The sequence below is a fragment of the Oncorhynchus gorbuscha genome, linkage group LG06, assembly GCF_021184085.1.
Source record: "Oncorhynchus gorbuscha isolate QuinsamMale2020 ecotype Even-year linkage group LG06, OgorEven_v1.0, whole genome shotgun sequence".
In the NCBI taxonomy this organism is placed as follows: Eukaryota; Metazoa; Chordata; class Actinopteri; order Salmoniformes; family Salmonidae; genus Oncorhynchus; species Oncorhynchus gorbuscha.
This window is the reverse complement of record NC_060178.1, coordinates 74,797,161-74,821,029: the sequence shown is the minus strand read 5'-3', so window position 1 is coordinate 74,821,029 and position 23,869 is coordinate 74,797,161. Positions and strand designations below refer to the sequence as shown.

Sequence of the window (23,869 nt, the reverse complement as noted above, 5' to 3'; positions counted from 1 at the left end):
GTTTGTAAATATTATGTGACCCATCTCATATGTATATATCGTACCCTATACTATGCCATTGTATCTTAGTCCAATGCAGCTCTGATATATATGTATATATATTCTTAATCCATTCCTTACTTAGATTTATTTTGTATTTTGGGTATATGTTGTGAAACTGTTAGATGTTACTTGTTAGATATTACTGCACTGTCGGAACTAGAAGCACAAGCATTTCACTACACCCGCTAAACACGTGTATGGGACCAATACAATTTGATTTAAATATGTGTATGTGACAATTAGAAATGTATTTGATTTGTTTGTTCTTATAGGTAGCCAGATCGTGATTACAACAAAACATTTTTACCACACTGTCTTGTTACATTGGTGAATAAAAACTAATGCTTCCTCATACCCTTTAACTTTTTTGTCTGAAAATAAAATATTAATTTGACTCAACTGCGTTACACACTCCAGTGAGCAGATGGCGATGTCGGGCTTTAAGGCAATGCTGCCAATGTGACGTATAATCTAGTAGACGCAACGCTTCTTACACACAGCCACCTCCGTAGCGTGTTAGCCAAACCGATACAGCTCGTTAGACGCTTTCGTGTATATTAGCCCCTATGTTTTAAACCCATGTCTGTTGTCTAGTTAGTTATCCATTTTAATGTAATATTTACTGTGTTGTTATTGGTAAACTAGCTGGCTGGTTAAATTAGCACTATCCTAGCAAGCAAGCTGACATCGCCGACCATGACCTCACTAAGCTACTCTCCAACTATTAAAGAAGAGGTCTGCTGGACGGAGAAGGAGGATGCTGTTCGAGTGAAAGAAGAAGAGAAAGAAGTTACAGTAAAAGAAGAGGGAGACGCGTTCAGAGTGAAAGTGGAGGAGGAAGTTACTGTGAAAGAAGAGGAGCAAGAGGAGGATGGAGTTGTCGGAGTGAAAGAAGAGAATAGGAAGATGACTGTCACATCGAAAAAGGAGGAGGAGGAGGAAGAGGAAACTGGATATCTGGGCTCGGTTTCCCAAAGTGGTCTTAAGGCATCCTATGGTTGTAACGATGAAGTTAGCCTTAAAATGCGTTTGGGAAAATTGGCCCAGATTAACACTAGTAAGTACTGTCTTAAAACAGAGGCACAAACTCTGCAGTTGTTGAACAGACGTGTGGTGTTAAAGGGTAAATCTGCAGTTGTTACATCCATATTTAGACTTGATAATTATTTATATATAGCCATTTATTCTTGAAGAATATAACATATGCCCCATGGGCTTAGTTCAAAGTTTTGTCTTCGCTTGATTATTGTCCAGCTATGTGGTACTGCAAAGAAAAACCTAGTTAAGTTGCAGCTGGCCAAGAACAGAGCTGCAGGTCTTGCTCTTAAATGTAATCAGAGGGCTAATATAAATGCAATGTATGCCAGTCTCTTGACTAAGAGTTGAGGAGTTGCAGTTTGGTTGGTTGGTTGATTGTTTGTGTGTCTTTTTTAAAGGGGCAATCAAGGATTTAAAAAGCAACAAAATGGTATCCCTGAGAATTGGTTTGGTTAACATCTGAGGGATGGGAGCTGGAGAAATGTAACCACACTCAAATCCACAGAGAAAGCTATTTGTAGAAACCTTAACCCAAAACCTAGCGACCTCGTCAAGAAGTAAGGACATCTTGGCGTAACGGTTAAAATGTGTCGTCTTGACTGTGGCTGGGCTCCGGTTTGAGACCAGAGCTCCCCCTGAATTCGCTACACTATGGTTACAAGTCGTCATCCACCGATATGACATTTTTGGCCAATACCGATATCCAATATTTTACTTGCCAAGACAAAAAACACGATACCAATAACCAATATTAAAAATTTTAGCAGCCTTTTATGCATTTTGGTACAGTTAAATAGTTAAAACACACACATGGACGCAACGGTCTAAGGCACTGCATCTCAGTGCAAGAGGTGTCACTACAGTCCCTGGTTCGAACCCAGGCTCTATGACATCCGGCCGTGATTGGGAGTCCCGTAGGGCGGCGCACAATTGGCCCCATTATCAGTAAAACATCATCAAAAACCTATTTCTTTGACTTACTTGCTGTGCTGTTTCGTTGTTCAGTTGTTTCATTCTCAACCAAGATTTATCATACTAGCTCTAGTTAGTTAGCTAACATCATCTAAAATAACCCTAATTTACAAGATCGTTCTTATTTGATTAATGGTGGTCGGACCCATCTATGCGTTTAGCCTTCAAAATAAAAGTATGTAATTGACAGTGACGCAAATGAATAGAAATAGTAGAATTAAGCCATAATTGCATAAGCAAGGTTGGGTGTTGTTATATAAAATCAACAAGGCAATAATTTGTTAATTTGACAATCAGTTGAAATCACACTGGATGTATTATATATTAGAATTGTGTTGGGGATATACTTATTTCACTGTACAGCCTTACCTATGGATTGTGGATCAATGACATGGGGTATCAGTCTACTCGGTGACACCCAGAGAACATTAGCGTTGTAGCTCTTATTGCGGGACTCTTAAACAACAGTAAATTGAGCCACATTTATTGTCAAATGATGTGTTTTGAACACTATTCTTGAGGAAAAACAGTACTGCGTGGATGTTTTGGAGTCTGATAACTGAGGTTGGACATTGGGAAAAAATATATTGTGTATTGAGTAGACTGATACCCCATTTCATTGATCCCCAATTCTTAGGTAAAGCTGTACAGTGTAATATAAATGTCACTACACACAATAGGCTGACTGGGGAGGTGATTTCACACAGTCACAGTCCTGCGACAATGCTAATATTTGCCTAAACACAGTTGTGTTCTGTGGGTGTCACCAAGTTGACTGATACCCCATTTCATTGCTTCTCATTGCAATCTTGTTTAACATTATCTAGTCTAAATATGGCATGATTCCACCAATTGTATCCTTCTGCATCACTTTCAAAGAGTTACTTTTATTTTGAAGGCAAACCGCAAATTCCACTATTATCCTTATTGTGGCCAATCCTTATTGTGGCTAGCTTCACAACATATAACCTGGTCCGGTCAAGCATCACTAACCAGATGAAGCTAAGTTAAGTAGCAGGCTAGCTATTTATTTTCATCAACTGAATTTTCAATTTCAATAGGCAGAACAACAAGTGTCTACCTAGCTAATACTTACTCACAAGGATTCTTAAATCATTGCTAAGAATAATGAAAATGACTGCAGTTTCTACAGGTCATTGTTTTCAGGCTGGTTATATTGGTGCTAGCTAGGTACCAAGCTAAAGCTAGCTACCCCAGAAGTTGCAGTCTAACAAATAATGCTTTATTACCAATGCGGTATTGTAAACACATTGTTCGTGGCCGATGTTTGCTTGTTTGCAGACCTTTTGTACAGCTTTGACAGTGCTACTTATAGTAGTGGTGGCGCTAGGCTTGCACGTGTGCGTGCAAATTCAGAACACACAACATTCTGTAATAGAACTGTGTTATTTGACATGTTAAATTAAAAGCTTATTTAACGCGTCAAATAGTAGGCTTTGGTGACAAAACGGATGGCACTGTGATAGACTGCATCCAGTTTGTTGAGTAGAGTGTTGGAGGCTATTTTATAGATGAGAAGTCGAGGATCGGTAGGATGATCAGTTTTACGAGGGTATGTTTGGCGGCGTAAGTGAAGAATGCTTTGTTGCGATATAGGAAGCTAATTCTAGATTTAATTTTAGATTGGAGATGCTTAATGTGAGTCTGGAAGGAGAGTTTACAGTCTAACCAGACACCTAGGTATTTGTAGTTGTCCACATATTCTAAGTCAGAACTGTCCAGAGTAGTGATGCTGGACAGGTGAGCAGGTGCGGGCAGTGATCGGTTGAATAGCATGCGTTTAGTTTTACTTGCGTTTAAGAGCAGTTGGAGAGTTGTATGGCATTGAAGCTTGTTTGGTGGTTATTTAACAGTGTCCAAAGAGGGGGCAGAAGTATACAGAATGGTGTCGTCTGCGTAGAGGTGTATCAGAGAATCACCAGCAGTAAGAGCAACATCATTGATGTATACAGAAAAGAGAGTCAGCCTGAGGATTGAACCCTGTGGCACCCCCATAGAGACTGCCAGAGGCCTGGACAACAGGCCCTCCGATTTGACACACTGAACTCTATCAGAGAAGTAGTTGGTAAACCAGGCGAGGCAATCATTTGAGAAACCAAGGCTGTCGAGTCTGCCAATAAGAATGTGGTGATTGACAGAGTCAAAAGCCTTGGCCAGGTCGATGAATATGGCTGCACAGTAATGTCTCTTATCGATGGTGCTTATGTCGTTTAGGGCCTTGAGCGTGGCTGTGGTGCACCCATGACCAGCTCTGAAACCAGATTGCATAGCGGAGAAGATACGGTGGGATTCGAAATGGTCGGTAATCTTTTTATCTTGGATTGCGAAGACTTTAGAAAGACAGGGTAGGATAGATATAGGTCTGTAACAGGTTGGGTCTAGAGTGTCACCCCCTTTGAAGAGGGGGATGACCACGGCAGCTTTCCAATCTTTGGGAGTCTCAGATGATCCAAAAGAGAGGTTGAGCAGGCTAGTAATAGCGGTTGCAACAATTTCTGCAGATAATTTTAGAAAGAGAGGGTCCAGATTGTCTAGCCCTTCTGATTTGTAGGGTCCAGATTTTGCCGCTTTTTCAGAACATCAGCTATCTGGATTTGGGTAAAGGAGAAATGGTGGGGGCTTTGGCGGGTTGCTGTGGGGGGTGCCGGGCAGTTGACCGGGGTAGGGGTAGCCAGGTGGAAAGCATGGCCAGCCGTAGAGATATGCTTATTGAAATTCTCAATTATAGTGGATTTATCGGTGGTGACAGTGTTTCCTAGCCTCAGAGCAGTGGGCAGCTGGGAGGAGGTGCTCTTATTCTCCACTTTACAGTGTCCCAGAACCTTTTTGAGTTTGTACTACAGGATGCAAATGTCTGTTTTAAAAAGCTAGCCTTAGCTTTCCTAACTGCCTGTGTATATTTGTTCCTAACTTACCTGAGAAGTTGCATATTACGGGAGCTATTCGATGCTAATGCAGAACGCCACGGGATGTTTTTATGCTGGTCAAGGGCAGACAGTTCTGGAGTGAACCAAGGACTATATCTATTCCGTGTTCATTTTTTTTTTTTAATGGGGCTTGCTTATTTAAGATGGTGAGGAAGGCACTTTTAAAGAATAGGCAGGCATCATCTTCTGACGGGATGAGGTCAATGTCATTCCAGGATACCCCGGCCAGGTCGATTAGAAAGGCCTGCTCGCAGAAGTGTTTTAGGTAGAGTTTGACAGTGATGAAGGGTGGTCGATTGGTCGCAGATCCATTACGGATGCAGGCAGTGATTGTTGAGATCTTGATTGAAAACAGCAGAGGTGTATTTGGAGGGTGAGTTATTTAGGATAACATCTATGAGGGTGCCCGTGTTTACGGATTTGGAGTTGTACATGGTAGGTTCATTGATCATTTGTGTGAGATTGAGGGCATCAAGCTTGGATTGTAGGATGGCCTGGGTGTTAAGCATGTCCCAGTTTAGGTCACCTAGTAGCACAAGCTCAGAAGATAGATGGGGGGCAATCAATTCACATATGGTATCGAGGGCACAGCTGGGGGCAGAGGGAGGTCTTGCAAGTGGCAACCGTGAGTGACTTGTTTCTCAAAAGGTGAATTTTTAGAAGTGTGGCCGATTAATTAGGGCCGATTTCAAGTTTTCATAACAATCGGAAATTGGTATTTTTGGGCACCAATTTCCGATAATTAAAAAATGTTTATATTTTTATTTTTATACCTTTTATTTAAGTAGGCAAGTCAGTTAAGAACACATTCTTATTTTCAATGACTGCCAAGGAACTGTGGGTTAACTGCCTTGTTCAGGGGCAGAACAACAGATTTTCACCTTGTCAGCTCAGGGGTTCCAGTCTTGCAACCGCACAGTTAACTAGTCAAACGCTCTAACCATTGCACTCCACGAGCAGCCTGCCTGTTACGCAAATGCAGTAGAAGCCAAGGTAAATTGCTAGCTAGCATTAAACTTATCTTATAAAAAAACAATCAATCATAATCACTAGTTATACCTACTAATCCAGTTTAGCAGGCAATATTCACCAGGTGAGATTGTGTCATTTCTCTTGCGTTCATTGCACGCAGAGCCAGGCTATATGCAACCGTTTGGGCTGCCTGGCTCATTGCGAACTAATTTGCCAGAATTTTACGTAATTATGACATACATTGAAGGTTGTGCAATGTAACAAGAATATTTAGACTTAGGGATGCCACCCATTAGATAAAATACCAAACGGTTCTGTCTTTCACTGAAATAATAAACGTTTTGTTTTCTAAATGATTGTTTCCGCATTCGACCATATTAATGACCTAAGGCTCGTATTTCTGTGTGGTATTATGTTATAATTAAGTCTGATTTGATAGATCAGTCTGACTGAGCAGCAGCAGGCCCGTAATCATTCATTCAAACAGCACTTTCATGCGTTTTGCCAGCAGCTCTTCGCAAGCACATCACTGTTTATGATTTCAAGCCTATCAGCTTAATGGCTGGTGTAACCAATGTGAAATGGTTAGCTAGTTAGCTGGGTGAGCGCTAATACTGTTTCAAACGTCACTCGCTTTTAGATTTGGAGTAGTTATTCCCCTTGCCCGGCAAGGGCCGAGGCTTTTGTGGAGCGATGGGTAACGATGCTTTGAGTGTGGCTGTTGTCGATGTGTTCCTGGTTCGAGCCCAGGGGCGAGGAGGGGGACGGAAGCTATACTGTTACACTGTTAATACTATAGTGCCTATAAGAACATCCAATATTCAAAGGTATATGAAATACAAATGGTATAGAGAGAAATAGTCCTATAAATACTATATTAACTACAACCTAAAACCTCTTATCTTGGAATATTGAAGTCTCATGTTAAAAGGAACCACCAACTTTCATATGTTCTCATGTTCTGAGCAAGGAACTTAAACGTTAGCTTTTTTATATGGCACACATTTTTACATGGCACATATTACTTTCTTCTCCAACACTTTGTTTTTGCATTATTTAAACCAAATTGAACGTGTTTCATTATTTATTTGAGGCTAAATTGATTTGATTGATGTTTTATATTAAGTTAAAATAGGTGTTAATTCGGTATTGTTCTAATTGTCATTATTACAAATAAAAAATAATTAATTAATCGGCATTGGCTTTTTTTGGTCCTCCAATAATCGGAATCGGTATCGGCGTTGAAAAATCATAATTGGTCGACCTCTAGTACAGATTTGAATAGTAATACAGAACTCTGCAGGCTATCTTTGCAGTAGATTGCAACACCACCCCCTTTGGCAGTTCTAACTTGGTGGAAAATGTTATAGTTAGCGATGGAGATTTCAGGGTTTTTGTTGGTTTTCCTAAGCCAGGAATCAGACACGGCTAAGACACCCGGGGTGTCAGAGTCTGCTAAAGCAGTGAGTAAAACAAACTTAGTGAGTAGGCTTCTAATGTTAACATGCATGAAACCAAGGCTTTTACGGTTGCAGAAGTCAACAAATGAGAGTACCTGGGGAGTGGGAGGGGAGCTAGGCACTGCAGGACCTGGATTAACCTCTACATCACCAGAGGAACAGAGGAGAAGTAGGATAAGGGTACGGCTAAATGCTATACGAACTGGCCGTCTAGCACGTTCGGAACAGAGAGAAAAAGGAGCAGGTTTCTGGGCACGAAAACATAGATTCAAGGCATAGTGTACAGACAAAGGGAAGGTAGGATGTGAGTACATTGGAGGTAAATCTAGGCATTGAGTAATGATGAGAGCGATATTTAAACCAGGTGAGGTCATCGCATATCTAGGAGGTGGGACAACATGGTTGGTTAAGGCATATTGAGCAGGGCTAGAGGCTCTACAGTGAAATAAGACAGTAATCACAAACCAGGACAGTAATGGACGAGGCATATTGATATTAGAGTGAGGCATGCGTAGCCAAGTGAACATATGAGTCCATTGAGTGGTTGGGCTGACTGGGGACACAGTGATTTAGACAGTTAGCAGGCCGATGCTAAGAGTTAGTAGGCCGGGCTAAACAAGCTAGCAGTTAGCAGACTGGGGCTGGCAAGATAGCAGTTAACAGGCAAGCTAGCAGTTAGCAGACCGGGACAGGCAAGCTAGGAGTTAGCAGACCGGGGCTAGCAAGTTAGCCTTTGGGGGATGTTGATAGACCAGTCGTGGAATTAATATGGTTCCAAGTAGCTCTAGGCATCTAGCAGGTTAGCAGAATGGGCCTTCAGCGGGCGTCGGGCCTGTTGAAATCCTCAGGCAGATTATGTCGGTATTCCAGTCGTAGAGGATCGGCTGGGTTCCGTGCCCCGTACCGGCAGTAGAAGAGGTCTGGATATTGTAGCCCACTAGTGGGCTTCGGTGGTAGCACAAGAGTCCTGGCCGGGCTAGCTTCAGGCTAATTGGTGCTTGCTCCAGGATGGAAACGCTAGCCAGGAGTGGTCACCTAGGATTTTTAAATTTAAAAAATTTATTTCACCTTTATTTAACCAGGTAGGCTAGTTGAGAACAAGTTCTCATTTTCAACTGCGACCTGGCCAAGATAAAGCATAACAGTGTGAACAGACAACACAGAGTTACACATGGAGTAAACAATTAACAAGTCAATAATATGGTCCTTCTGTAGCTCAGTTGGTAGAGAATGGCGCTTGTAACGCCAGGGTAGTGGGTTCGATTCCCGGGACCACCCATACGTAGAATGTATGCACACATGACTGTAAGTCGCTTTGGATAAAAGCGTCTGCTAAATGGCATATATTATTATTATTCATATATATTAATAACACAGTCGGAAAAAAAGGGGAGTCTATATACATTGTGTGCAAAAGGCATGAGGAGGTAGGCGAATAATTACAATTTTCCAGATTAACACTGGAGTGATAAATGATCAGATGGTCATGTACATGTAGAGATATTGGTGTGCAAAAGAGCAGAAAAGTAAATAAATAAAAACAGTATGGGGATGAGGTAGGTAAAAATGGGTGGGCTATTTACCGATAGACTATGTACAGCTGCAGCGATCGGTTAGCTGCTCAGATAGCAGATGTTTGAAGTTGGTGAGGGAGATCAGTCTCCAACTTCAGCAATTTTTGCAATTAATTCCAGTCACAGGCAGCAGAGAACTGGATTGCGGTTAGCTAGTTGCGAAGATCCAAATGAAAATGTCCAGAGTTTGCGTAGGAATCCGGGAATATGGAGAGAAATAGATCCGTTATGCTCTGGTTTGAGTCACGTTGTTTGAACTGGCGAGAGCTTTCCGATCTAAAGGTTAGTTGATGACCGCTAGCAATGGATCGCTAACTGATAACTGGTAGGTAGTTAGCTGGCTAGCTTCATTTGAGGGATTCCAGATCCGAAGTAAATAGAAATACTTTAGAAAAAAGCAGATCTACCCCACATTGGGTGAGGCGTGTTGCAGGAGAGTATTTAGAAGTTAAGGTTTAGGAAAATATTTTTAAAAGATATGCGAAGAAAAAGATGTAAAAAGATGTATACAAGGGACACGACAGGACAAAGACGTCTGACTGCTACTCCGTCTTGGAAGAGACGTAAATGTCATATGTCGTGAAGCTAATAAGAGTGACACGATCACTGTGTAACTCCGGTAGGGCAACATGTGTCCGGTGCTCGTCTTGTTGGCGAAAGCCAACATCACCCACGACAGAGAATGGTTGATTGCAAAGGGCAATGAATTCCATTATCCTGAAGTTAATGGATTTTGCCTTTGAGTTGTCTCGCTGAAATGTTCTTACTCTTTCAAATGACTGCTCGACTTGTTGACTGCTGGATCCACACAGCAGACATTGTGGGCTAGGTTAGGAATGCTGTGTTGAACATGTAGCGCAACATTTTACGTGGCGTCATTACATCATTTACCTATGTTATATTTGATCCCCTGCTGATTTTGTACGTTTGCGCACTGACAAAGAAAAGATCAGTCTATAATTTTAATGGTAGGTTTATTTGAACAGTGAGAGGCAGAATAACAACAAAGAAATCCAGAAAAACTCATGTCAAAAATTTTATAAATTGATTTGCATTTTAATGAGGGAAATACTTTTTCCCCCTCACTGTATGCACGTCAGTTTTGCACATTGCATTAAACTACACATCGGGCCCATACAGATGTTGGTATTTTTAGCAAATAACAGCTGATTCTGATACGTTCACTGATATATCGTACATCCCTAGTGTCATGACGCTAGCCCTTTCAGGGAATTGACTAGCAGAGATGTAAACAACCCCCCCCCCCCCTGTTCGTTTTTAGGACTTTACGACCACGTCGTAAATCCACTCAGTGCCTTCGGAAAATATTCAGACACCTTGACTTTTCCCACATTTTGTTACGTTAGAACCTTATTCTAAAATTGCATAGGATTGGTTTTTATTTAATCAATCTTCACACAATACCTCAGAATGACGAAGCGAAAACAGGTTTTTAGAAATGTTTGCACATTTATTAAAACATAAAAACAGATACCTTGTTTACAGAAGTATTCAGACCCTTTGCTATGAGACGTGAAATTGAGTTCAGGTGCATCCTGTTTCCATTGATCATCCTTAAGATGTTTCTACAACTTGATTGGAGTCCACTTGTGGTAAATTCAATTGATTGGACATGATTTGGAAAGGCACACACCTGTTTACATAACGTCCCACAGTTGACAGTGCATGTCAGAGCAAAAACCAAGGTCAAAGGAATTGTCCATAGAGCTCCGAGACAGGATTGTGTCAAGGCTCAGATCTGGGGAAGGGTAACAAAACATTTATGCAGCTTTGAAGGTCCTCGAACACAGTGGCCTCCATCATTTTTAAATGTAAGAAGTTTGGAACCACCAAGACTCTTCCTAGAGCTGGCCACCCGGCCAAACTGAGCAATTGGGGGAGAAGGGCCTTGGTCAGGGAGGTGACCAAGAACCTGATGGTCACTCTGACAGAGCTCTAGAGTTCCTCTTTGGAGAAGGACAGTAGGACAACAATCTCTGCAGCACTCCAACAATCAGGCCTTTATGGTAGAGTCGCCAGACGGAAGCCACTTCTCAGTAAAAGGCACATGCCAGCTTGCGTGAAGTTTGCCAAAAGTCACCTGAAGACAATCTGAGAAACAGGATTGTCTGTCTGGTCTGATGAAACCAACTCTTTGGCCTGAATGCCAAGCGTCATATCTGGAGGAAACCTGGCACCATCCCTACGGTAAAGCAAGGTGGTGGCAGCATCATGCTATGGGGATGTTTTTCAGCAGCAGGGACTGGGAGACTACTCAGCATTGAGGCAAAGACGAACAGAGAAAACTACAGAGAGATCCTTGATGAAAACCTGCTCCAGAGCGCTCAGGACCTCAGGCTGAGGTGAAGGTTCACCTTCCACCAGAATAACAACCCTAAGCACCCAGACAAGTCTCTGAATGTCCTTGAGTGGCCCAGCCAGAGCCCGGACTTAAACCCAATCGAACATCTCTGGAGAGACCTGGAAATAGCTGTGCAGCAACGCTTCCCATCCAACCTGACAGATCTTGAGAGGATCTGCAGAGAAGAATGGGAGGAACTCACCAAGTACTGGTGTGACAAACTTGTAGCGTCATACCCAAGAAGACTCTAGGCTGTAATCGCTGCCAAAGATGCTTCAACAAAGTACTGAGTAAAGGGTCTGAGTACTATTGAAGTTTTTTTTTTTAGAACAACATGGAAAAAGTCAAGGGAGCTGAATACTTTCCGAAGGCATTGTATATACAAAAGTATGTGGACACCTTCAAATTAGTTGATGTGGCTATTTCAGCTATACCTGTTGTTGACAGGTGTATACAATAGAGCACACAGCCATGCAATCTCCATAGACAAACATTGCCAGTAGAATGGCCTTATTGAAGAGCTCAGCAACTTTCAATGTGGCACTGTCATAGGAGGCCGCCTTTACAGCAAGTCAGTTTGTCAAATCTCTTTCCTGCTCGAGCTGAACCGGTCAACGGTAAGTGCTGTTATTGTGAAGTGGAAATGTATAGGAGCAACATTGGCTCTGCCGCGATGTGGTAGGCCACACAAGCTCATAGAACGGGACCACCAAGTACTGGAGTGTGAAGCTCGTAAAAATAGTCTGTCCTCGTCTGTTACACTCTCTACCGAGTTCCAGACTGTCTCTGGAAGCAACGTTAGCACAATAACTGTTTGTCGGGAGCTTCATGAAATGGGTTTCCATGGCCGAGCAGCCACACACAGGCCTAAGATCACAATGCCAAGCTTCGACTGGAGTGGTGTAAAGCTCACCTCCAATGGACTCTGGAGCAGTGGAAACACATTCTCTGGAGTGATGAATCACGCTTCACCATCTGGCAGTCCGACGGACAAATCTGGGTTTGAGAACGCTACCTGCCCAAATGCATAGTGCCAACTGTAATGTTTTGTGGAGGAGGAATAGTAGGGCTGTTTTTCATGGTTCTGACTAAGCCCTTTAATTCGGGTGAAGGGAAATCTTAACGCTACGATTCTATGCTTCCAACTTTGGGGCAACAGTTTGGGGAAGGCCCTTACCTGTTTCAGCATGACTATGCCTCCATGCACAGAGTGAGGTCTATACATGAATAGTTTGTTGAGATCGGTGTGGAAGAACTTAACTGGCCTGCACAGAGCCCTGACCTCAACCCCATCAAACACCTTTGCGATGAATTGGAACTCCGACTGCGAGCCATGCTTAATCGCCCAACCTCTGTAATGCGCTTGTGGCTGAATGGAAGTAAGTCCCCGCAGCCATGTTCCAACATCTAGTGGAAAGCCTTCCTAGAAGAGTGGAGGCTGTTATACCAATAAAGAGGGGACCGTCTCCATATTAATGCCCATGATTTTGGAATGAGATGTTCGAAGAGGCCCAGACGGCACAGTTGCAATGGGTCAGAAAATGATGGCATTTTGATGGCATGGAAGCTTCTGATAGGCTAATTAATATAATTTGAGTCAATTGGAGGTGTACCTGTGGAAGGCCTACCTTCAAACTCAGTGCCTCTTTGCTTGACATCGTGGGAAAATCGAAAGAAATCAGCCGAAACCTCAAATCAATTGTAGACCTCCACAAGTCTGGTTCATCCTTGGGAGCAATTTCCAAATGCCTGAAGGTACCACGTTCATCTGTACGAACAATAGTACAGATGAACACCATGGGACCACGAAGCTGTCATACCGCTCAGGAAGGAGACACGTTCTGTCTCCTAGAGATGAACGTACTTTGGTGCATAAAGTGTAAATCAATCCCAGAAGAACAGCAAAGGACCTTGTGAAGATGCTGGAGGAAACAGGTACAAAGTATCTATATCCACAGTAAAACGAGTCCTATATCGACATAACCTGAAAGGCCACTCCTCCAAACCCGCCAAAAAAGCCAGACTACAGTTTGCAACTGCACATGGGGACAAAGATCGTACTTTTTGTAGAAAAGTAATCTGGTCTGATGATACAAAAATAGAACTGTTTGGCCATAATAACCATTGTTATGCTTGGAGGAAAAAGGGGGAGGCTTGCAAGCCGAAGAACACCATTTCAACCGTGAAGCATGGGTGTGGCAGCATCATGATGTGGGGGTGCTTTGCTGCAGGAGGGACTGGTGCACTTAACAAAATAGATGGCATCATGAGGCAGTAAAATTATGTGGCTATATTGAAGCAACATCTGAAGACATCAGTCAGGAAGTTAAAGCTTGGTCGCAAATGGTTCTTCCAAATGTACAATGACCGTAAGCATACTTCCAAAGTTGTGGCAAAATGGCATAAGGACAACAAAGTGAAGGTATTGGAGTGGGCATCACAAAGCCCTGACGTCAATCTCATAGAACATTTGTGGGCAGAACTGAACAAGTGTGTGCGAGCAAGGAGGCCTACAAACCTGACTCAGTTACACCAGCTCTGTCAGGAGGAATGGGCCAAAATTCACCCAACTTATTGTGGGAAGCTTGTGGAAGGCTACCCGAAACGTTTGACCCAAGTAAAACAATTAAAGGCAATGCTACCGAATAGTAATTGAGTGTATGTAAACTTCTGACCCATTCGGAATGTGATGATAGAAATAAAAGAGGAAATAAATCATTCTCTCTACTATTATTCTGACATTTCACATTCTTAAAATAAAGTGGTGATCCTAACTGACCTAAGACAGGACATTTTTACTAGGATTAAATGTCAGGAATTGTAAAAAAAAAACGAGTTTAAATGTATTTGGCTAAGGTGTATGTAAACCTCAGACTTCAACTGTATGTAATTCCAGTTTGTATAATACAGTACAGTAATGCAGTTCACACTCAAATTATCCTACTGGAGCTAGTTTCAAATCAACCCAAATTTGAATTGTCACATGCGCCAAATACAACTGGTGTAGACTTTATCGTGAAATGCTTACTTACAAGCCCTTAATCTGTTAAATAAATAGTTAGGTAAATATGCTTTCTTAAGAAAATATTTACCTATCTACATCTATGGGCTTTTATGTTTTTCTGTCGTGCATAATGTGCAGTAGGCTATATCATTGGCTACAGTATATGTATTGGATAAGGCACAATCATTTGGGAATTTTTGGGCTTGGGCTCATTAAATGTCTAATGCAGGGCTCATATTTAATTTATAGCTCTCATCAAATCCAGACAGGCCGATTGATGTGCTTTTGAATGACACTTACAGTTTTGGCGGGAAATACCGGGTTACCCAGGAGAACATTTATTTATTCTCTGGAAAAATATTCAACCCTAGTTAAGCAATAACTCAAGGAGGGGGTGTGGTATATGGCAAGTATACCACGGTTAAGGGCTGTTCTTACGCATGACGTGATGCGGAGCGCCTAGATATAGCCCTTAATCGCGGTATATTGACCATACACTATAAACCCCAGAGAGCAGTAAAAATAAATGTTTTGTCAGCCAATCAGCATTCAGGGCTCGAACCCCCAGTTTATAATCTATGTTATTCCTTTAAATTCACATGTGGAACTGCATGAAATGTGTACTTACTTTTGTTTCTAATCATTTAGAAAACTTTGAGCAAAAATAGTTTTTAGCAAATTTAAAAAACGAAATATTCCATTTACACAAGAATTCAGACCCTTTACACAGTACTTTGTTGAAACACCTTTGGCGGTGATTACAGTCTCGTGTCTTCTTGGGTGTAACACTACAAGTTTGGCACAGCTGTATTTGGGGAGTTTCTCCCATTCTTCTCTGCAGATCCTCTCAAGCTGTCAGGTTTTATGGGGAGCGTTGCTCCACAGCTATTTTCAGGTCTCTCCAGAGATGTTAGATTAGTTTTAAAGTCCAAATATGGATGTACCAAGCCTGGCTCATGCAGCCCGTGACAACCTGATGACGCCGTGTCACGTCATAAACAAGTACGTGGGGGAAAACAACAGACGTTTGCCATCTGTGCCCATTCAGCAGCCTAGATTTACCAGGTTATTACTTCTACACAAACACTTTTTGGGGTTCTCATAGGCTTACAATTGTTGTTTTGATTATTTCTTTAACTGCCGCTACGATAATATTTGGTTGTGATAGTTGCAAAATACCTATTTTTGAATATAGCACTTGTTAGCTTGAATGCTAACGCTCATTGACAGGCTTGTAGCAAAGCTAGCCAAAGAGCATTTTACTGGTTGAAGTGTTTAAGTATAAAGCAGTTGCGATGATGACACAAAATTAAGCAGGACATTCAAACGAACCTTACGATTATAATCCAAAAGTAGTGTGAAATGCACTCAAACAACATTTTTTTGCTGGCATCCTACGGGGACTCCCATGAGTTTCTTTTCCCCCATGGTGGGGAAATTGTGAATAGCAACACAGCTTAATGTGAGTTTTCTTGAGTAGCACTCCCAATCTTGTACTGGTAATGTGCGGTAATTTACGGAATACATAGAAAAAACCCACACTGAACAAAAATATAAACACAACATGTTAAGTGTTGGTCTCATGTTTCATGAGCGAATTAATAGATCCCTGAAATTTCCATACGGACAAAAAGTGTATTTCGCAAATTATGTGCACAAATTTATTTACATCCCTGTTAGAGCATTTATCCTTTGCCAAGGTAACCTGTCCATCTGACAGGTGTGTCATATCACGGTTGCCAGGTGTTCGGTGTTTCCTCCGAAACATTGGTGCGGCTGGCTTCTGGCTTAAGTGGGCATTGTGTCAAGAAGCAGTGCGGCTTGGCTGGGTTGTGTTTAGGAGGACTCACGGCTCTCAACCTTCGCCTCTCCCGAGTCGGTACGGGAGTTGCGGCGATGGAACAAGACAGTAACTACCAATTGGATACCATGAAATTGGGGAGAAAAAGGGGTTATATATATATATATATATATAAAAGCCCATAGATGTAGATAGGTGTATATATATAAATACACACACACACACACACAGTGGGGCAAAAAAGTATTTAGTCAGCCACCATTTGTGCAAGTTCTCCCACTTAAAAAGATGAGAGGCCTGTAATTTTCATCATAGGTACACTTCAACTATGACAGACAAAATGAGAAGAACAAAAATCCAGAAAATCACATTGTAGGATTTTCAATGAATTTATTTGCAAATTATGGTGGAAAATAAGTAGTTGGTCAATAACAAAAGTTTATCTCAATACTTTGTTATATTCTTTTTGTTGGCAATGACAAAGGTCAAATGTTTTCTGTAAGTCTTCACAAGGTTTTCACACACTGTTGCTGGTATTTTGGCCCATTCCTCCATGCAGATCTCCTCTAGAGCAGTGATGTTTTGGGGCTGTTGCTGGGCAACTCGGACTTTCAACTCCATCCAAAGATTTTCTGTGGTGTTGAGATCTGGAGACTGGCTAGGCCACTCCAGGACCTTGAAATGCGTCTTACGAAGCCACTCCTTCGTTGCCCGGGCGGTGTGTTTGGGATCATTGTCATGCTGAAAGACCCAGCCACGTTTCATCTTCAATGCCCTTGCTGATGGAAGGAGGTTTTCACTCAAAATCTCACGATACATGGCTCCATTCATTCTTTCCTATACACAGATCAGTCGCCCTGGTCTCTTTGCAGAAAAACAGCCCCAAAGCATGATGTTTCCACCCCCGTGCTTCACAGTAGGTATGGTGTTCTTTGGATACAACTCAGCATTCTGAGTTAAGTTTTACCAAAAAGTTTTTACCAAAAAGTTATATTTTGGTAAATATATTACATCTGACCATATGACATTCTCCCAATCTTCTTCTGGATCATCCAAATGCTCTCTAGCAAACTTCAGACGGGCCTGGACATGTACTGGCTTAAGCAGGGAGACACGTCTGGCACTGCAGGATTTGAGTCCCTGGCGGTGTAGTGTGTTACTGATGGTAGGCTTTGTTACTTTGGTCCCAGCTCTCTGCAGGTCATTCACTAGGTCCCCCCGTGTGGTTCTGGGATTTTTGCTCACCGTTCTTGTGATCATTTTGACCCCACGGAGTGAGATCTTCCGTGGAGCCCCAGATCGAGGGAGATTATCAGTGGTCTTGTATGTCTTCCATTTCCTAATAATTGCTCCCACAGTTGATTTCTTCAAACCAAGCTGCTTACCTATTGCAGATTCAGTCTTCCCAGCCTGGTGCAGGTCTACAAATTTGTTTCTGGTGTCCTTTGACAGCTCTTTTGTCTTGGCCATAGTGGAGTTTGGAGTGTGACTGTTTGAGGTTGTGGACAGGTGTCTTTTATACTGTTAACAAGTTCAAACAAGTGCCATTAATACAGGTAACAAGTGGAGGACAGAGGAGCCTCTTAAAGAAGTTGTTACAGGTCTGTGAGAGCCAGAAATCTTGCTTGTTTGTAGGTGACCAAATACTTATTTTCCACCATAATTTACAAATAAATTCATTAAAAATCCTACAATGTGATTTTCTGGATTTTTTTGTCCATTTTGTCTGTTGTCATAGTTGAAGTGTACCTATGATGAAAATTACAGGCCTCTCTCATCTTTTTAAGTGGGAGAACTTTCACAATTGGTGGCTGACTAAATACTTTTTTGCCCCACTGTATACTGCTCAAAAAATAAAGGGAACACTTAAACACAATGTAACTCCAAGTCAATCACACTTCTGTGAAATCAAACTGTCCACTTAGGAAGCAACACTGATTGACAATACATTTCACAGATGTAACAGAGTCTGGAGACGCGGTGCAGAACATTCTGCTGCCTGCAACATCCTCCAGGTTTGGAGGTGGGTCAGTCATGGTGTGGGGTGTCATTTCTTTGGGGGGCCGCACAGGCCTCCATGTGCTCGCCAGAGGTAGCCTGACTGCCATAAGGTACCGTGATGAGATCCTCAGACCCCTTGTGAGACCATATGCTGGTGCGGTTGGCCCTGGGTTCCTCCTAATGCAAGACAATGCTAGACCTCATGTGGCTGGAGTGTGTCAGCAGTTCCTGCAAGAGGAAGGCATTGATGCTATGGACTGGCCCGCCCGTTCCCCAGACCTGAATCCAATTGAGCACATCTGGGACATCATGTCTCGCTCCATCTACTAACGCCACGTTGCACCACAGACTGTCCAGGAGTTGGCGGATGCTTTAGTCCAGGTCTGGGAGGAGATCCCTCAGGACACCATCTGGCACCTCATCAGGAGCATGCCCAGGCGTTGTAGGGAGGTCATACAGACACGTGGAGGCCACAAACACTACTGAGCCTCATTTGGACTTGTTTTAAGGACATTACATCAAAGTTGGATCAGCCTGTAGTGTGGTTTTCCACTTTAGTTGTGAGTGTGCCTCCAAATCCAGACCTCCATTGGTTGATAAATTTGATTTCCATTGATAATTTTTGTGTGATTTTGTTGTCAGCACATTCAACTAATGTAAAGAAAAAAGTATTTAATAAGAATATTTCATTCATTCAGATCTAGGGTGTGTTATTTTAGTGTTCCCTTTATTTTTTTGAGCAGTGTATATATATATTACTAATAAAAAGACACATGATCATTACACAGGTACATCTTGTGCTGGGGACAATAAAAGGCCACTCTAAATTGTGCAGTTTTGTCTCACAACACAATGCCACAGATGTCTCAAGTTTTGAGGGAGTGTGCAATTGGCATGCTGACTGCAGGAATGTCCACCAGAGCTGTTGCCTGAGAATTGAATGTTAATTTCTCTAACATAAGCCATCGCAACGTCATTTTAGAGAATTTGGCAATAGGTCCAACCGGCCTCACACTGCAGAACACGTTTATGGCATCTTGTGGGCGAGTGATTTGCTGATGTCAACGTTGTTGTGAACAGAGTGACCCATGGTGGTTTTATGGTAAGGGCAGACATAAGCTATGGACATCAAATACATTTGCATTTTATCGATGGCAATTGGAATGCACAGAGATACCGTGATGAGATCCTGAGGCCTATTGTGGTGCCATTTATCTGCCTCCATCACCTCATGATTCAGCATGATAATGCACAGCCCAATGTTGAAAGGATCTGTATACAATTCCTGGAAGCTGAACATTTTCTAGTTCTTCCATGCCCTGCATACTTACCACACATGTCACCCGATGAGTATGTTAGCGATGCTCTGGATCGACGTGTACAACACAATTTAGATGGTTTGGGGTGAGTTGGACCACAGAGCAAAGGAAAAGCAGCCAACAAGTGCTCAGTATGTGGGAGCTTCTTCAAGTATGTTGGAAAAGCATTCCTCATGAAGCTGGTTGAGAGAATACCAAGAGTGTGCAAAGCTGTCATCAAAGCCTAGGGTGGCTACTTTGAAGAATCTCAAATATATTTTGATTTGTTTAACACTTTTTTTTATTACTACATTATTCAATATGTGTTGTTTCATAGTTTTGATGTCTTCACTATTATTCTACAATGTAGAAAATATTTAAAATAAAGATCAACCCTTTAATGAGTAGGTGTGTCCAAACGTTTGACTGGTACTGTATATGTGACTAACAGATGCATATCTGTATTCCCAGTCATGTGAAATCCATAGATTAGGTCCTAATGAATTTATTTCAGTTCACTGATTTCCTTATATGAACTGTAACTATGTAAAAACGTTTAAATTGTTGCATGTTGCAGTTATATTTTTGTTCTGTATAAAGTCTTAGCTCACCATTTTTGCTCCATGCAGATCTACTGCATCCGTAACTAGCGGTTTCTGCATTAGCATGGAGCTAACATTAGCGTGCACACCGCCCTCATGCGGCAAATTTTAGCAAACCTAGAAGGGAGCCTGCCTATATTGGTGACCAAAAGTAATCTGGCACAGAATGAAGGGTTTCAGAAAGTCTCATTTATTTGTAGCCTACTTTACCACTAATGTGAAAAAATATAAATTATGACTGTTGTTGTCACTTGACTGTCTTTAAGACAATTGGCAAATGCATTTGTAAAAGCATTTATACTTCATTAGACAGTCATGGGCATCACCTTTTAGCTGAAATAAACAGGATTTCTGCTGTTGTGGGCTTTTAACCATCTGTCTGACTTTGTTGTTCACACAGGAGAGAGACTTGACTATCGTGGATCCTCTGTAGAGCCTCAACAATATTATGAAGCTGACGAGGCAGAGAAGAGTCTCTCCACATCAGAACACCTCAAGAAAAACCAGCGGAAACCCACAGGGAAGAAATCTCACCGATGCTCCGACTGTGGGAAGAGTTACTCAAGATCAGATTCACTAAAGGTACACCAGAGAATTCACAATGGAGAGAAACCTTATACCTGTGATCAATGTGGGAAGCGTTTTGTTACATCTAGCCGTCTGACTATACACCAGAGAACACATACAGGAGAGAAGCCATATAGCTGTGATCAATGTGAGAAGAGTTTTGTTACATCTAGCCATCTGACTATACACCAGAGAACACACACAGGAGAGAAATCTTACCATTGCTCTGACTGTGGAAAGAGTTACTCAAGATCAGATTCACTAAAAGTACACCAGAGAATTCACACTGGAGAGAAACCTTTTATCTGTTATCAGTGTGGGGAGAGTTTGAATGATCCAAGCAGCATGAAAACACACCAGGGAATTCAGGCTGGAGAGAAACGTCATTGCTGCTTTGACTGTGGGAGGAGATTCACCCCTTCAGAGGACCTTAAAAAACGTCAGAGAATTCATACAGGAGTGAAACCTTATAACTGTTATCAATGTGGGAAGAGTTTTACTGAATCTAGACAGCTGACAATACATCAGAGAGCACACACGGGAGAGAAACCTTACCCCTGCCCTAACTGTGGAAAGAGTTTTGTTTCTTCAGTACATTTAAAATCACACCAGAGAACACACACTGGGGAGAAGCCTTATAGCTGTAATCAATGTGGGAAGAGTTTTACTCACTCAAGCTGCCTGATGGTACATCGGAGAACACACACAGGAGAGAAACCTTATAGCTGTATCCAATGTGGGAAGAGCTTTGTCACATCTAGCCGTCTGACTATACACCAGAGAACACACACAGGAGAGAAGCCTTATAGCTGTGATCAATGTGGGAATAGTTTTACTACATCTAGCCATCTGACTATGCACCAGAGAACACACACAGGAGAGAAGCCTTATAGCTGTGATCAATGTGGGAAGAGTTTTACTACATCTAGCCATCTGACTATGCACCAGCGGACACACACAGGAGAGAACCCTTATAGCTGTGATCAATGTGGGAAGAGTTACACTGGTAGAAAATCTCTGATTAAACATCAGAAAATACATATATGAGGACGTTGTACCATGATTTCAATTAAATAATGTCACAATGTAGAATGTTTTTAACATTGTAGTAGGAGTATTTTAATGTCACAATGTATAACCCTAAACGTTTGCCCCCCCCCCCCCCATTCTATTGATATTAGCCTCATAAGGGCAAAAAAAACAGGCTCTGAATTGAAAGAGCACTATTTATGTGATTAACAAAGAAAGTGTTGCATTACACTTACCGTGTTGGGACCCACTTGAAAAAAAATGCAACACCTCAAAATGTAGCTAGATGTTTTCTACAAATTGTCCTCTAACCAGTGATGTAAACATTATTCCCAGATTTCATGTGGTTTTTGAGCTGTTACTTTTATTTTAACAGGACATGTAACCTCATGTCCCCCCTCTCGTGCAACTGATTTCAATGTGATATCTATATGAGTGATGACATAAGTGTTGCATTTCTCTTAATTTTTGCGGCCCCTAAATTTAAACGCATTACTTCAAAATGAAATTCAACAAATTAACTTTTAACAAGGCACACCTATTAATTGAAATGCATTCTAGGTGAAGCTGGTTGAGAGAATGCCAAGAGTGTGCAAAGCTGTCATCAAGGCAAAGGGTGGCTACTTTGAAGAAATTCAAATATAAAATATGTTTTATATTTGTGTTATTTCATAGTTGTGATGTCTTTACTATTATTCTACAATGTAGAAAATAGTAAAAACAAAGAAGAACCCTTGAATGAGTAGGAGTGTCCAAACATTTGACTGGTATTGTACGTTCACTTTTGGTTGACAGTGAAAGTTGAAAATACATATGTTTCAGTTTGTTATTTCAATGACTTGAAAACAACTTAATTAAAAAAAAAAACTTGCAGCTTATACACATGGACAGAGTATTAAAAAAAAAGGTCTATTAACAATTGTATTAACAATCGTACATCACTCTATTTATACACACTATTTATTTACAACATTCAAGTGCTAATTGTATTTATTCCTCTTCTGAAGAAGCGTGACTCAAATCACCTACTCATGTCAAACATCCAGCGTGGCAAAATATTTATTTTGTATTATTCCATGCCTCACCATTAAGGGAATTATTGCCAATACCTACAAACAAAGGGGTGTACATTTGGTTTTGATATGTCATATTTACATTTCATGTAACATTTATTTATCTTAATTATTCATGCAAACAACTTTTCACAAGTATTTTATTTACAAACAATGGAGTAAAACAAGATTATATTTTGGGTTGGACAATGCATCCTATTCTTATTATTTTAGCTAATGGCATTTCCTGCTCGTTAGTCTTTCAGTTTTTAGCGTTATTCTTTAGTTTTTTTTATCCTCTTATGTTTGTTGTATAGTAAATATTTCAGTTCTTTTTTTATTTTTCTATGAAGTGCATTGCGTTGCATCCATGTCTGAAATGTGCTATATAAATAAAGCATAAGTTAATTTTAACATATTGCAAAACATATGGAACCAATGACCAACTTCACCCAATCCAGTGCATTTCTGTTGAAAAGGAAAAATGTTGACATCAATAATGTGTCAAAGGATTCAACTACTTAAAACTGAAACAAACAAATGGATCAAACAGATCAATCTTCCTAGGTTTTGGGCACCGTGCTACACCTGCATTGCTTGCTGTTTGGGGCTTTAGGCTGGGTTTCTGTATAGCACTTTGAGATATCAGCTGATGTACGAAGGGCTATATAAATACATTTGATTTGAATTTGATTTGAATCTCACTTTTCAAGCCTGCTGAAGGCCTGGTGGCATGGTAAACACCACCCCGGGCTCTACCAGGGGCACACTTGAGGTGGTCTCCCACAGCTCTGCATACTGTATTTAGCAGTAGGTAGTACCAATGCCTGACCTAGCGCCTGAAGACAAAAGTCAGACACAGATTCCAAATGATGGTCATTAAATGATTCCATTAGGTTCAATATACGAAGTAATAGCTTCAAAATAGATGTCTACCATCTCTATAATGAATAGGCTGATCAAAATATAGCAGTCATTTCGAGTTTCAATAATAATAAATCAGTTATTTATTGCTTTTGTGCCAAAAGTGACGAAACAGTGTGAGCCAGCAATCTTTCTTTACATTGAGCATCACCCCTTACCTGCGATATCATGATTTGTCAAAATGATCAGTGTCGCAAAATCTGCATACCTGAACAAAGTTCCT

General features: G+C 41.4%; 1 protein-coding gene across 1 annotated transcript; it reads left to right on the top strand.

Moving 5' to 3' along the window:
* The first annotated feature begins 553 nt into the window (after positions 1 to 553).
* LOC124037252 (zinc finger protein 2 homolog) lies at positions 554 to 22,295 on the top strand. The gene is made up of 2 exons (XM_046351931.1): positions 554 to 1,099; positions 20,475 to 22,295. Exons 1-2 carry the CDS (start codon positions 739 to 741, stop codon positions 21,686 to 21,688), a joined length of 1,575 nt encoding a protein of 524 aa, XP_046207887.1. The 5' UTR covers positions 554 to 738; the 3' UTR covers positions 21,689 to 22,295.
* The last annotated feature ends 1,574 nt before the right edge of the window (positions 22,296 to 23,869 follow it).